This window comes from Lissotriton helveticus, chromosome 3_1, assembly GCF_964261635.1.
Source record: "Lissotriton helveticus chromosome 3_1, aLisHel1.1, whole genome shotgun sequence".
Taxonomy (NCBI): Eukaryota; Metazoa; Chordata; class Amphibia; order Caudata; family Salamandridae; genus Lissotriton; species Lissotriton helveticus.
This window is the reverse complement of record NC_136061.1, coordinates 977,839,498-977,851,656: the sequence shown is the minus strand read 5'-3', so window position 1 is coordinate 977,851,656 and position 12,159 is coordinate 977,839,498. Positions and strand designations below refer to the sequence as shown.

Genomic DNA, 12,159 nt, shown 5'->3' with positions numbered 1-12,159 from the left:
ACAAAGTACATGGTATACACACTGTATATGACACATGAATTGGTCGACGGCGTTTCGATCCCACATTTAAATCACTGGGATCATCATCAGGACATTTCATAAATGCCTAATAGTTACTAGCCTCTAAAACCTAAAGAGAAAAAGTGAGGAAAGGAGAGATTTAGGCACTGAGCAAAGGTATTTTAATTAATTTCCAACGTGATGGTCAGTGCATATTTGTTGTTGGGTGCACAAGCCATACAAATTACCGCTGTGAGCGTGGGGACGGGGGACAATGTATAAAACATTGAAAGGATCAATAAAGGCTTGTTGTGACTAACGGTAGTTCCCGTGAGTGGGAGTCTACTGATGTGATGAAGTTGTGGTGAAAAAATGCCAGTTCCACGTGTTCGAGGAACGAGCGTGGTTGTAACAGGGTCGAGGAGTCGTCCCCGCTGTGACTCAGAGGTTCGCGGCGAACCGAACCGGTCATTGCCGGTTGTACTCATAAAAGCCAACAGTTGGATTAGTGCCGAAATGCGAGGTAGTGACGTTATTAAACTTATTTTGGCGCGGTGGTGAAAAATTACGGCGCAGTGAGGGATCAGGACTTACCATTAAAATCATGGCAAGATTCCGAGTGGAATTTTAGAATTGCAGAGGTCACCTGGAAAAATAAGGGTTGCAATGAGAGTGGGGAGGGGACAACGAGCAGCCTTAGTTAGGGGATGGAGGGGAGTTTTTTTTTGGTTCTTACCAAAATCGGGACCGGTCAGGGTGAATCGGAAATCCGATCGTAGTATAGGTTGTAGGAAGTACCTGGAGATGAGGGAATGAGAGGAGGTTAGTGCGAGGTTCCACAGGTGCAACGATAAGCAACGGTAGTGCTTTCTAAATTAGGGGTAACAGTGATGAACACAATCCCCTTTGGGTCTGGTGCAGGCTGGTATGAGAGCCCTCTGCCTACACCGGGTAATTATATATTATTGAGATTCAAGACTGAAAGATATATAGCATGTTGGAGTATGATTTTATCTGGATGACCAGGTTTCATTAAGATAGAACTGCTGTTCATTTTGTTTTGTCAGCCTATCTGCATCTTACAAAGTATTGTCCAGAGAGGCAAGTGATTGAATCCCAGGCCCTGACGAATTTACCACAAAATAGGTAAATGGCAATGAAACAGGTTTGCCTTCTTGGGAAAGATTAGCAACATGCAGTGCTTTTAACTTGAGTAAGCTCACATTTGCGAATAAAGAGGGCAACCAAACAGTAAGTCTTAACTCGATTTTTAATTGCATGGAACACACTGTTCTCTGCAGATCACAGGGTTTATGTTTTGGGACAGTTAATTATTTCTTTCTGCTCTTCTTGTCTCTCCATTGGACACGATTTTCCTTGTTTCTGTGAGTGGGCAACCGATGATGCGTGGCCATACTGGCGAGAACCAGCTGGTAGCCTCTCTGGTTTTGCATACGTGAGGTGCCCTCTCACTCTTTCACTTATTTTCAGTAAGTGTTGTTCACTCACACACTGTGGGGGAGGGTATGTACAGTTGAGCGGATTGACCTACAGCAGTTCTTCTTTTAATAAAAAAAGATAAATAAAGATTGATGCCAGAAAGTGGGCAGAAGCAGGTCCTAGGATTAATATTTGATAAACTCTCTTCTAGTCAGGCCTTTAGTGAATTGATGACACCATACGAGGGGCCTGGGAAGCATATGCCTCCCAGGTTCAGTTACTTCCCCTATCCCACACTAAAGATTAGGCCACTTTCTGTTCAATATATGAGCGCAAATGAGGTATGTTGAAAAACACACCTAAAGGCAAATGGGTTCATATGATGAGATTTGTGCATGTGCATACGATGGTAAGTATTAACAACATCACTTTCATGTAACTCATAGAAAGGATGTGGCGTAAGGGCCGGAGCTGCCGACTTTGGAAATGGGAAAGCAGTTTAAAGAGTCAGCGTCGGCTCAACATTCTGTGATTCTGAGCAAATCACGTAATCTCCCTGTGTCACATCCGCATGGCTTTTAACTTTTCAGGGGTTTTGACTTTTATCTGAAACTAGTCTTTAAACTTACTATTGAAAGTATTGGACTGAACGGGTAGTTAAAACAGTCCGTACATTGAGTGAGTAGTTGGCCACTTTGGTTACGGATTATGCAAAAATTCTTCTACTTGGCGACCTCAATTATTGGTGCAATGATGACTCTGGCGGTCCCCATGCCAGTGAATTAATGGAACTCCTCTCTAACCTAAATTTCAGCCATCACATCTCCTCTGCCACACATATTAAAGGTCTCATTCTGGACCAGTTATGGACCACTAACCTTTCAGCTTCCACACACGTTATATCACTGTGTATATGGTCCGATCACCCTTTAATCAACTTCACTATTTCTATTCCTACCTACAGCAAGCCCCTGGCGTCCGAGGGGGGCCTCATTAGGAAATGGAGCACCTTGGACAGCTTAGCCAGCTCCACCCCTGCAGGTAATCCAGATGTGGACTCAGCCGAAGCTGACATCTCGGCCTGGCTATTAGCAGCCAGCAATACTCATGCCCCACTTAAAAAACTTAAAATTGCCCGCCGCTCTGTAGCTCAAAAATGGTTCTCCCATGACCTTAGGACTATCAAAGTAGACCTTTGCCAAAAAGAGAGGAAATGGAGACTGGCCTATGCCCCGGCTGCACAACTCGCGTATCTGGCAGCGCGTAAAGACTATAAAAGAGCCATTGTTACAGCTAAAGCCACCTATTTCTCGGAAAAAATTGAAAAATCCAATAACAAATCTAAAGACATCTTTGCCATAGTGAACGAGCTATCCAATTCGGAGAGAACCCTTCCTAAACCCGTGGCTACCCAATATCTGTGCGACTCTCTCAATAAATACTTCCTAGAAAAAATCGCCACCATTAAAGCTAGCATCCCCGTCGCCGGCCATAAGATGGACTCGCCAGCCATGATTACGAGTACCCACATCCTTGACCATATTCCACCTATAGATGCACACTCCTTACAGGCCCTACTGGTCAGGGTATAGTCCAGCTCCCCTAGGGACTGCTGCCCCCCACACATTTTAAAAGACACCTTCTTGGTTCTTTCATCTCCCATCCTGACTTTTCTCAACGATTCCCTGTCCCAGGGTAGGGTCCCCAAAGCTTTCAAAGAGGCGGTTGCCGTTCCCCTTCTAAAAAAAACGGGAGCAGACCCTTCAAACCCCAGGCCCATCTCCCTCCTCCCCTATCTGGCCAAAGGTCTTGAAGCACACGTTACTACCCATTTTTCCAACTTTATAGAGCAGTCTGAATACCTTGACACCCATCAAGCTGGTTTCCGCCCTGTCCACTCCACCGAGACAGTCATTACTGCAGTCATGGATACCCTTCGAGGTAACGCTGACAAAGGAATTCCACAGGCCCTGGTCCTCTTGGACCTCTCGGCCGCGTTTGACACGGTCGATCACACCATCTTACTGGACCGTGTCAAACGCCGGACTGGTCATTCTGGACACCGGGCAATCCCCTGGTAGGCTGGATGGGGTGGGGGCCGGTTTTGTGGCTGGGGCCGGTTCTGTTGTTGGGGCCGATTTGGACGGCCGTAAGTTACGGTCGGTCCAAATCAGCCCCGACAACAGAACACAGTGCTTACATTAAGCACAATCCGGCCGCCTGTCTGACTGAGGCCTGGTATGAGCACAGCGATTCTCATGCTGGTGCTCCGACCGACGCGATTCAAACTCCGCCGATTTTAAATCAATTTCGCCAGGCCACCCCCTCTTCATTATAATTTATTAAACACTCCCTGACCTGACCAGGACTGATGTTGTAGACCTGCGCAGATGTCACCGACTCCGCGCCACTGCTTTTTTAGGGTGGGTGGGGTCTGGTGCCTCGTAGTGATGTGATGCATTGCTCATGCGCCTGACTCTGAGGCGCGGTCGAGGCAGGCATTCAGAGGCCAGAGGGAAACAGGGACGTAATTTATAATTCCCCCTATCTGCCGCCCAACCGGTGAGTGCTATTGTTCCTGCCCGTGGCCAGGTCTGATTTATGAGTGATGGCACTGATTCAGGGTTCTCCGTCAGAGTATGTTGAGTCCCAGATTGCAGTGGGATCAGATCCATGCTGCAAATGTAAAGTGGCAGAACTGGCAGTTCCTCTGACAATTTGTTTGGCTACAACAGTGTGAACCGGCAATTTGCAGAAGCAGAACTGTAGTTGCGCAGGGTAACTAATGAGCAGATGTTTCCTTGAAATGTATTTGGTTGCAAACGTTTTCTCCTTATTTGAGCGCGAAAGTTCTGCAGTTTTACAATAGTCCAACTTGTAAACTGCAAAAGAGAAACATTAATGAACTTTTTGTCTCTTTTTACTTTCCTTTTTGCTTTATTTTTCTCACTCTCTTTAATCCAATCTCTTTTCACTCACTCTCTTCCCCATGGTTTTTATTTTACCACTTTTGGCCTCTCCTTCCACATTCCCTCTGTTTTGCATTTCCACCTCTGTTTTTAATTTTGGACGGACTCGACCTCGTTTTTTTTTATAGCTTTTTTCACCTCATTCAGACGCAGCCTTCTTTGCCACTTTCCATCTCCTGTCGCCTTTTTAACACCTTTTTACCCCCAACACAGCTGACTCACCTGGTCCTTCCTGCTACCGCCTCGTCACATGATCGTGCTCCGCCCAGCCCTTATCACCACACCCAGGATCTCCTTCACCTCCCCTCTTTGGATCTTTGAAATGTCAGCCGCAGCACGGGTGTGTGCAGTGTGTGTGCTACTGGTGTACGAAAAGTGTGTAAAAGCGGCAAGTTTGTCTATGGTCATCCGTGCCCCTCCTGTACCCAGCAGTAGCTCCCCTGGTCCTCCACCAACCTATTGTAGCTAAAGGTGCTACTTTGCCACAGCTCTCCATGCTTTGAATATTTGAAGCCCACCCCTGTGCTGCCAGCGGGCCTCCTCTGCCAGCACAGATGGGGCATTTACCTACATTGCCTGCCGCTATTCCTATGCCTCTTTCAGAACTCCCTCTTAAGATCCCCACCTTTCCACACACAAACATGTCTCAGAGGATCCCACCATGCACAATACTCACCCACATTGACCAGTACTCTCCTCAACACCTACCTGTTCACCAAACATAGCACTGAAATCTGTGACCTCCTGCCAGTCTCTCCTGGGTCCTACTCTTCCTCGCCAAGAACTGGCTAAAACCTACTTACGTGTCAAACATCATGGCAGCTACATGTCCAAGTTACAAGATCACAAGATAGGACAGAACCACCAAACCTGGAGGAGGAATCACAATTATCTATGTGGAATACATCCACTGCTCCTTCACCTCTGCAAACACATATGAGCAGCTCAAACACCCAGCCTTCAAACACATCTCGAGCAACACCAACCTAGTAAAAGCTTACTCTGTTATTCCCAGAGCAAGATCCAAGTTTTGAATCACCATCTTAGACACCACTGCCCTTCTCATGCTCAACGCTACCTCCTTCATCCTCCTCGGACACCTTAACTTCCACTTGGAGGACCAAAGTGACCCTAACACCAACACCCTCCTGGAAGACTTGCGCACACTCGTATTTATTTAATGAGTAAAGTGCCCCACCCACATCATTGAACACCTCAACGACTGTCTTCACCAATCTCTCTGATATCAGGTGGACTAGCAAACCCCTTTACCTGGAATGCCCACTACCTCATCCAGTTTGACCAACACCCAACCTATCAACAGGGAGCCACATTCACCAAGACCACTAGATGAAACAAGAGCACAATCTCTGAGGCAACCTGGTCCACAGAGCTCTATACCTATCTCCTGGGGCACCAAGAAGGCAACCTCTCCTGATCCATCTCCAACTTCAACAACTGGATCTCCTCCTGTGCGATACCATAACTCTGCTCAAATTTCATCACCACTTCACAAACCAGACCACACGCAATTTGGCACACTGGCAACCTACAACTCACTAAACGTCATTGCAAACAGCTGGAGCTATGATGGAAACACACCCATGATGACAACAACAGACAAGCTTATAACTCTGGGCCTGGGGCCAGAGGGCATCACAACCGGGCTGGGCCAGAATCAAAAGCAAAAGGGCCGGGGCCTAAGGAAGGGGCAAGGGTCTAGGCCCCGCACCCAGCCTGGGTCCGCAGCGCAGTGGCTTTTGTTTGTTGTTGTCTCACTTGTAGCAGGGAGCGAGGTGGTGGCTGGGCTGGCTTTTGGCTCTAGTCTAAGCCAGGCTCTGATTGACGACTCCTCGGAGCTGGTATCCCGGCCAGCGAGTCTCACCTGCTGGTTATTTAGTGTAATGGAATTCCGGCACGTGTGCGCTCTATTAATAAACATAATACATAATTGGGGAGAGGGGTTGGCCTAACGGCTAAGGCACTCGACTTCGGACCTGGGGATCTGGGTTCGAGTCTCGGTAACGACGCCCAAAAAATAAAAACCCCTGTGATTCTGGGCAAATCACTTAATCTCCCCGTGCCTAAAATGAAAGTGTGTCCTCATGTAACGTAACAGGTGCCATGTAAAGCGCTCTGATAACTGATTCGGTTCGGTTCTAGTTCGCGCTATATAAAACTCTGCAAAAAAAAAAAATACAACTCAAATAGGTGCACTGTAGTGTAGGAAAGGAAGTCTAGCATGTGAGGCAGAGAGAAAGAATGTTCTTATGCATACCACAAGAGCCTGTGGGTACTCCATACCAGTAAAGTGCATTGCACATGCACAGTCACTGTAGGTATAGGTCTGTATACATATCTATGTGCACAGTATGGATGATAGTAACATTATAAAAGGGCTGATTGGTGCTTTAATTAGAAGAGTAATGTAAATAACTGGACTAGTGATTCACTTAGTCATACATAGACAAAACAATAACAGAGAAGCTCAAAGTTGTGTGGTCATAACCAGCAATAACAGACAGGGCTTGAAAAAAGAGTCCCCATGATGAACACTAATAATTTGAAAAAAAATGTGCAAGTCCCCTTTGACAATTGAGCTTTGCGTCCTAGTCATTTGTCACTCGCCACTTCACCACTTTCTCCATCGATCGATCAGTACATTGTGCTTAGCTCCTCCAGTGATCCTTCGCTTTGAGTGGAACTATTTTTTTCTTTTGTTATTCTTCAGGCTTTAAAAGAGTACTCTTTAAATGGCATTTCTGGTGTTGATTGCATCTTCCAAGAACTTGCAATGTAAGAAGACTCTATTCTAGGGACAGTCACATAGCAGTAAACACGTCTGGCCCTTTAAGAAGGTAGCTTCCACATGTTCCAGGGCTTTCTACTTCATGATTAGGAGTGGGACCTCTGGGAGCATCCTCTTGTTAGTAAATATCGGACAAACCCCCCCATACTTCCTCCCAAGTTCTGGTTTAGTGTTATCGGATGGCCTATTCATGTCTAACTGAACCTGAACAATACTAAAGGCGATTGCTCCTTTCTCAACACTGTGCTCCATCTGTCCTGAAAATGATCCTGCACCTAGAGACCAAGTCTTTGGTCAATACTGTACAATGGCATGCAAGCTTGTGTCCTTGTTTACAGTATTAGGCAATCAGTATTGGCGTACGCAGCAGAGGTGCTTTGCTACCGCAGGACATGAAAATACTCCGCCACACCCCTGATGAAATTAAAGAGGAAAGCTTCTAAATCAAAACAGTCTTCACGATTGAGATCAGACATTGTCCTTCGAGCAAAATATATAAGAAAAAGGTGAAAACCTTTCCAAATGGGGGGGGGGGTGATGTGGTTCTACACATACCACCTTCGCATCTAATCCCAGAGAAAGTAAATAATTCCTCTTATGAGGAATTTGATGCTACTGTGTTTCATAGTATCTCTCCAAGGAAAGAGAATGGCGAACCACCTTTTAAAGTTTCTCCAGACATAAGCATCCCTCATGTGGGAGACAGTCCTCCTTTTTCAAGATGACTGGCGGACCCCGGTCCGAACCTCCAACCTCCATGTAACTAACTTAGCCAGCTATACTCTGAGCCATCACCCCTCCGAGGTCGAAACATGCACATGCTATAATGCGGACCTCGGAGTCGGACCCGGTCTAAGACCTCGAGGGGTGATGGCTAAGTTTGCGCTGCCACCCGTCACGATTATAACTTGATTTCCAATTCCCGGCCATTCCATCGTCTCACGGTCACAGACATAATAACATGCAACTTACATCTATATGCGGACATTGCGGGGTTACGCAGTAAATAAATATACAAAGCACCAAATCCATTGGTATGCAGGAATGTATGTTAATACTAGATTTAAGACATCAGCGAGCTGTGGCTTTGCAGTAAAATATTTTAGAAGTGCTGGTGCAGGCTGGTAGCGTTGACTACACGCACACACCATTCAGGGTATAATTAACATCCTTCACGAGGTTATGAATCTAAATTGATGGGGTCACTAGTTGCAATGCGTTCTTATTGATAAAGGCCTTCATTCACAGTTTGACAGGCGGACTGATTGAAGCCAGCGTAGTAAGCAACCCTTGCAAGAGATGTTAGGAAACAGATCTCTAGAGGAGCTCGATGTTCTGCAGCCTCTGAGTGCTAACACGATTCTTCCTTGGTGGTAGTGTGGTCAGAGAGTGAAGTAGTATTGAGAGCTATTGAACCCAGGGCTCCCGGGGCCTGCTATAAAGGGACTATCTGACCAATTAAGCTAAAGGTTTTGTTTTTGTGTTCCCTGATGCCACTGAAAGCAATATACAATATGTAATGAAAAATGTGCTGTAAAATTCACCATTTTGGTCTGTTGTTTTCCAAAATTTTCTTGGGGGGAAAATCACCCCAAACCCCCCCAAGTAGCGGTCGGACTTGCACGCTACGCACGCTCGCTACGTAATCGGGATCGCTCCCTACGCTCGCTCGCTACGCGCCAGGCCGGGTGGGGGCTGGTCTGCCAAAATTTGCCCGGGCTGCTTTCAGTTCCCAGTCCGGCCCTGCCGGCATCCGCGACTCGGCTTACAGCTGGATCAGGTCCTTCCTCAGCGACCGCACCCAAGCGGTCCGCCTAGGCTCTTTCAATGCTCCTAAACTCTCTGCCTCCTGTGGGGTCCCCCAGGGTTCTTCACTTCCCCTTTATTGTTTAACCTGCATATGTTAATCTGCCATACCTTTGCTAATAAACCTCCACTGGCTCCCAATTTCCCAACGCATTGTCTTCAAGACGGCCTGTATGATCTTTAAGTCTCTTCATGGCCGCAGCCCTCAATTCATTAGTTACCTTCTGCCAAGGTACATTCCATCTCGCAATCTCTGCTCTGCCAACCTCCATCTTTTGGCCACCCCCTCCTTCAAGCTTCAATGCCAGGGAGGACGCAGGTTTGCGATTCTGGCCCCAGAGTTTGGAACTCCCTCCCACTGGAAATCCGGTCCTGCAACAATCTCCTAAGCTTCAGGAAATTGCTTAAAACATGGCTCTTCACTCAGGCCCATGCTTAGTAACTCCTACCGGCCCTGGCATTCTCTAGACCTAGCGTCATGAAACCTCTGTTTGTACGTGCTCTCTATAAGCAATTTTTAACATAACATAACATAACATAACATAACCTAACATAACATAACTACAAAAAGACTGCCAAACCGGGTCTGATCATACTTTTTAACTTCGTACTTCAGTAATTCACCATTTAAACCTATTTTAGTTTGTTCACAACTTGTATTTGCTTTCATCCTATGTTTCAACATCTTTCTCTCATTCTTTCCCATGCTTTATTGAGTTAGATGTTCTCCACTCCTTTAGCAGATATATTCAACTTATTTTTCCTTCCTAAATGTATATATATAGATTGTCATTAAATCTTTTCACCGTTATCGCTAATCTCTGAAGTGAAAACACTCCCAGAAGTTTAGTTTATTGCTTTAGTCAACTAACACCAATTTGAGTGTGGCATTGAATATGGACCGGCCTAAAGAAACCTTTCAGTCCCTTACAGGCCATTTGTATTAGAGGGGATGAAGAACGTCTCTCACTGCCTACGTGAAGGAGGAGTACTGCCATGTTGAAGAAGCAACCGGTGACATCTTGGAACAGGAAGGAACTGATAAAAATACAATTCCTGCAAGCACAAAAACATGGGGGGTGGTCCATTCTGATGAAACAATTAAGGGTTATGATGATATTGAAGAAGTATTTAAAAAAAGGAACTCAAGTTACACTGCAAGAGGTTATGTACCCCTAACGGAAGCTTTTCATGTAAATTGATGATGCGATTAGCAAGAATTATTTAGATTTTAGAAGGACAGTGAAGCCCCCACTGTGGAATTAATTTTAAGAAATGTATCAAACTCCACCGGATGGACGCAGAGCGCAGCTATTGCTCTATGCAAATATTAGCCTTTTCCTTCAAGGATGGGAATTCGTTTGCTTTCTTTCTGCATTCTTTTTCGCTTCTGGTTCCTGTTCCTTGTGAAGGACACGTGAAACAAGGGCAACGAAACTGTATGAAATTTTGATATTAAGTATAATATTTACCACTTCATAAATCAGTACTCACCTGATTAAACCCCAAATATTCTTGAATGGTATGTGAGGAATAAAATATCAGACCTTCAGCTGTGACAACCAGTACAAAGCCATTGAGAGCCTGTGAATGGAAAAAAGAACAGAAAATTAGACTTCATCAAAGTACAAAAAAAATTTGCTAGCCATCAGGGTTATAACATACAGTACAGGATCACAAACCGATACAATCCATTGGAACTCTGTGCCCAAAATGTAGGGCCAATCAACTGTGAGGCCCACTAAATTGTAGAGACCACTGTAGAACCAAAAGTCCATGCACTATGCTGTGCTGTTCTGACCGTTTCACCTTATTTCTGGTCATGCCAGTATATCCTCATTGAGTTTAACAGACAGCGGGTGCACTTAGGATGCTAGAGGATTTTTGACATTTTACCATCAGAACAGAAATCTTTGTGAGTTCGCACATGTAGTAGGGAGTGGTTAGTGTCCTCGCAAATCAGGCTGCTGAAAGGCTGAGGGTTAATGGTATAGTATGCTTTGGAGTAGATGTACAGTGTAAATAGTGACCTACATAATACACAATCAACAAAATGGAGACTCTACTTTAAGTTACCCTTTTTCTTTGCATATGATACAACCTGCTTACTACTGTGTCTGTGACCTACATTTAGTGATGTACTCGGGGTCATTAAGCAATGGAAAGACTCTGCCTGGGTGTTTTGGTTGGTCTCTCCTGAAGTTCCTTAAATGTTCGGCGCCTATCTCCTTCTTTCCTCCCAGATGTCAGGAAGAAGTGAAGAAGCACCCTACTGTAGTTGGCTGCTGGAAGTTACACCAGTACATAGGGACATCTGATCAGGAATAGGACTCGGAAAGTTGCTTATGCTCTTTAGCCCCTTCCTTCTGCCTCCACTGGCTAAGAACAAGCTTAGCAATCTGGAAACCCTGCTACTGTGACCTGTACTCCAAAAAGAAATACATGTACTATTGAGTGTGGAGTGGAGCTTGTCCCCGATCAGAAGAACAGGAACAAGATACAGAGGACCGGAGAGTGTCCTGTGTAGAGGTCAAATCAAGGAAACAAGTCACAATGGAACCACAACAGCCTTGCAGTACAGATAGGCAGAACTAAAACAAAGATATTTGCTTTGCTATAGGGTTGATGACCAGTAAGAGATATTACGCGGTTATAAGTGTAGCTAGGCTGCTTGACCTTGACACACCAAGTACCATCACTTTATTTGTCAAAGGTTATTGTATTCTTTCCAAACCCCGAACAGGGCACAAGAAAGGTTGTCCTTTTCCCCATTCCACAATAGCTCTCACGGACACATCCTGTTAGCTGAGGTTGGTTCAATTATAATTTGAACCACCGCTCCACTGTAAGGCATTTCTGGCGATATCAATGTCTAAAAGCAAATCCCTATCTTTAAGTTCAGTTCCCCATTTGCTAGTGGTATTTACTAGATTTACTAGGACGCTCTGTTTACTATGGTGACCCACTGTAGTGAATACTTTGCCAGTGACTATCTGTAAGATAGGGGTACCTAAAGTTCTGTAACTCCAGGAGAACTATTTTGATAAAATATCAGTGAAAGCAGGCTACCCAGGTGGTTCATTTGACTTTTGAGACATGTTGGAGCTGTAATAGTTCTCCTGAGCAGGGCCCAGT

At 45.4% G+C, this 12,159-nt stretch overlaps 1 protein-coding gene across 3 annotated transcripts in view; it reads right to left on the bottom strand.

Moving 5' to 3' along the window:
• Positions 1-12,159, bottom strand: part of LOC144823156 (aryl hydrocarbon receptor-like) — a 1,206,974-nt gene that overhangs the window by 476,562 nt on the left and 718,253 nt on the right. For all 3 annotated transcript variants that reach the window (XM_078681422.1, XM_078681424.1, XM_078681423.1), the window contains one exon: positions 10,519-10,608. In XM_078681422.1, coding sequence (XP_078537548.1) covers positions 10,519-10,608 — 90 coding nt within the window. The remainder of the gene's footprint in view (positions 1-10,518; positions 10,609-12,159) is intronic.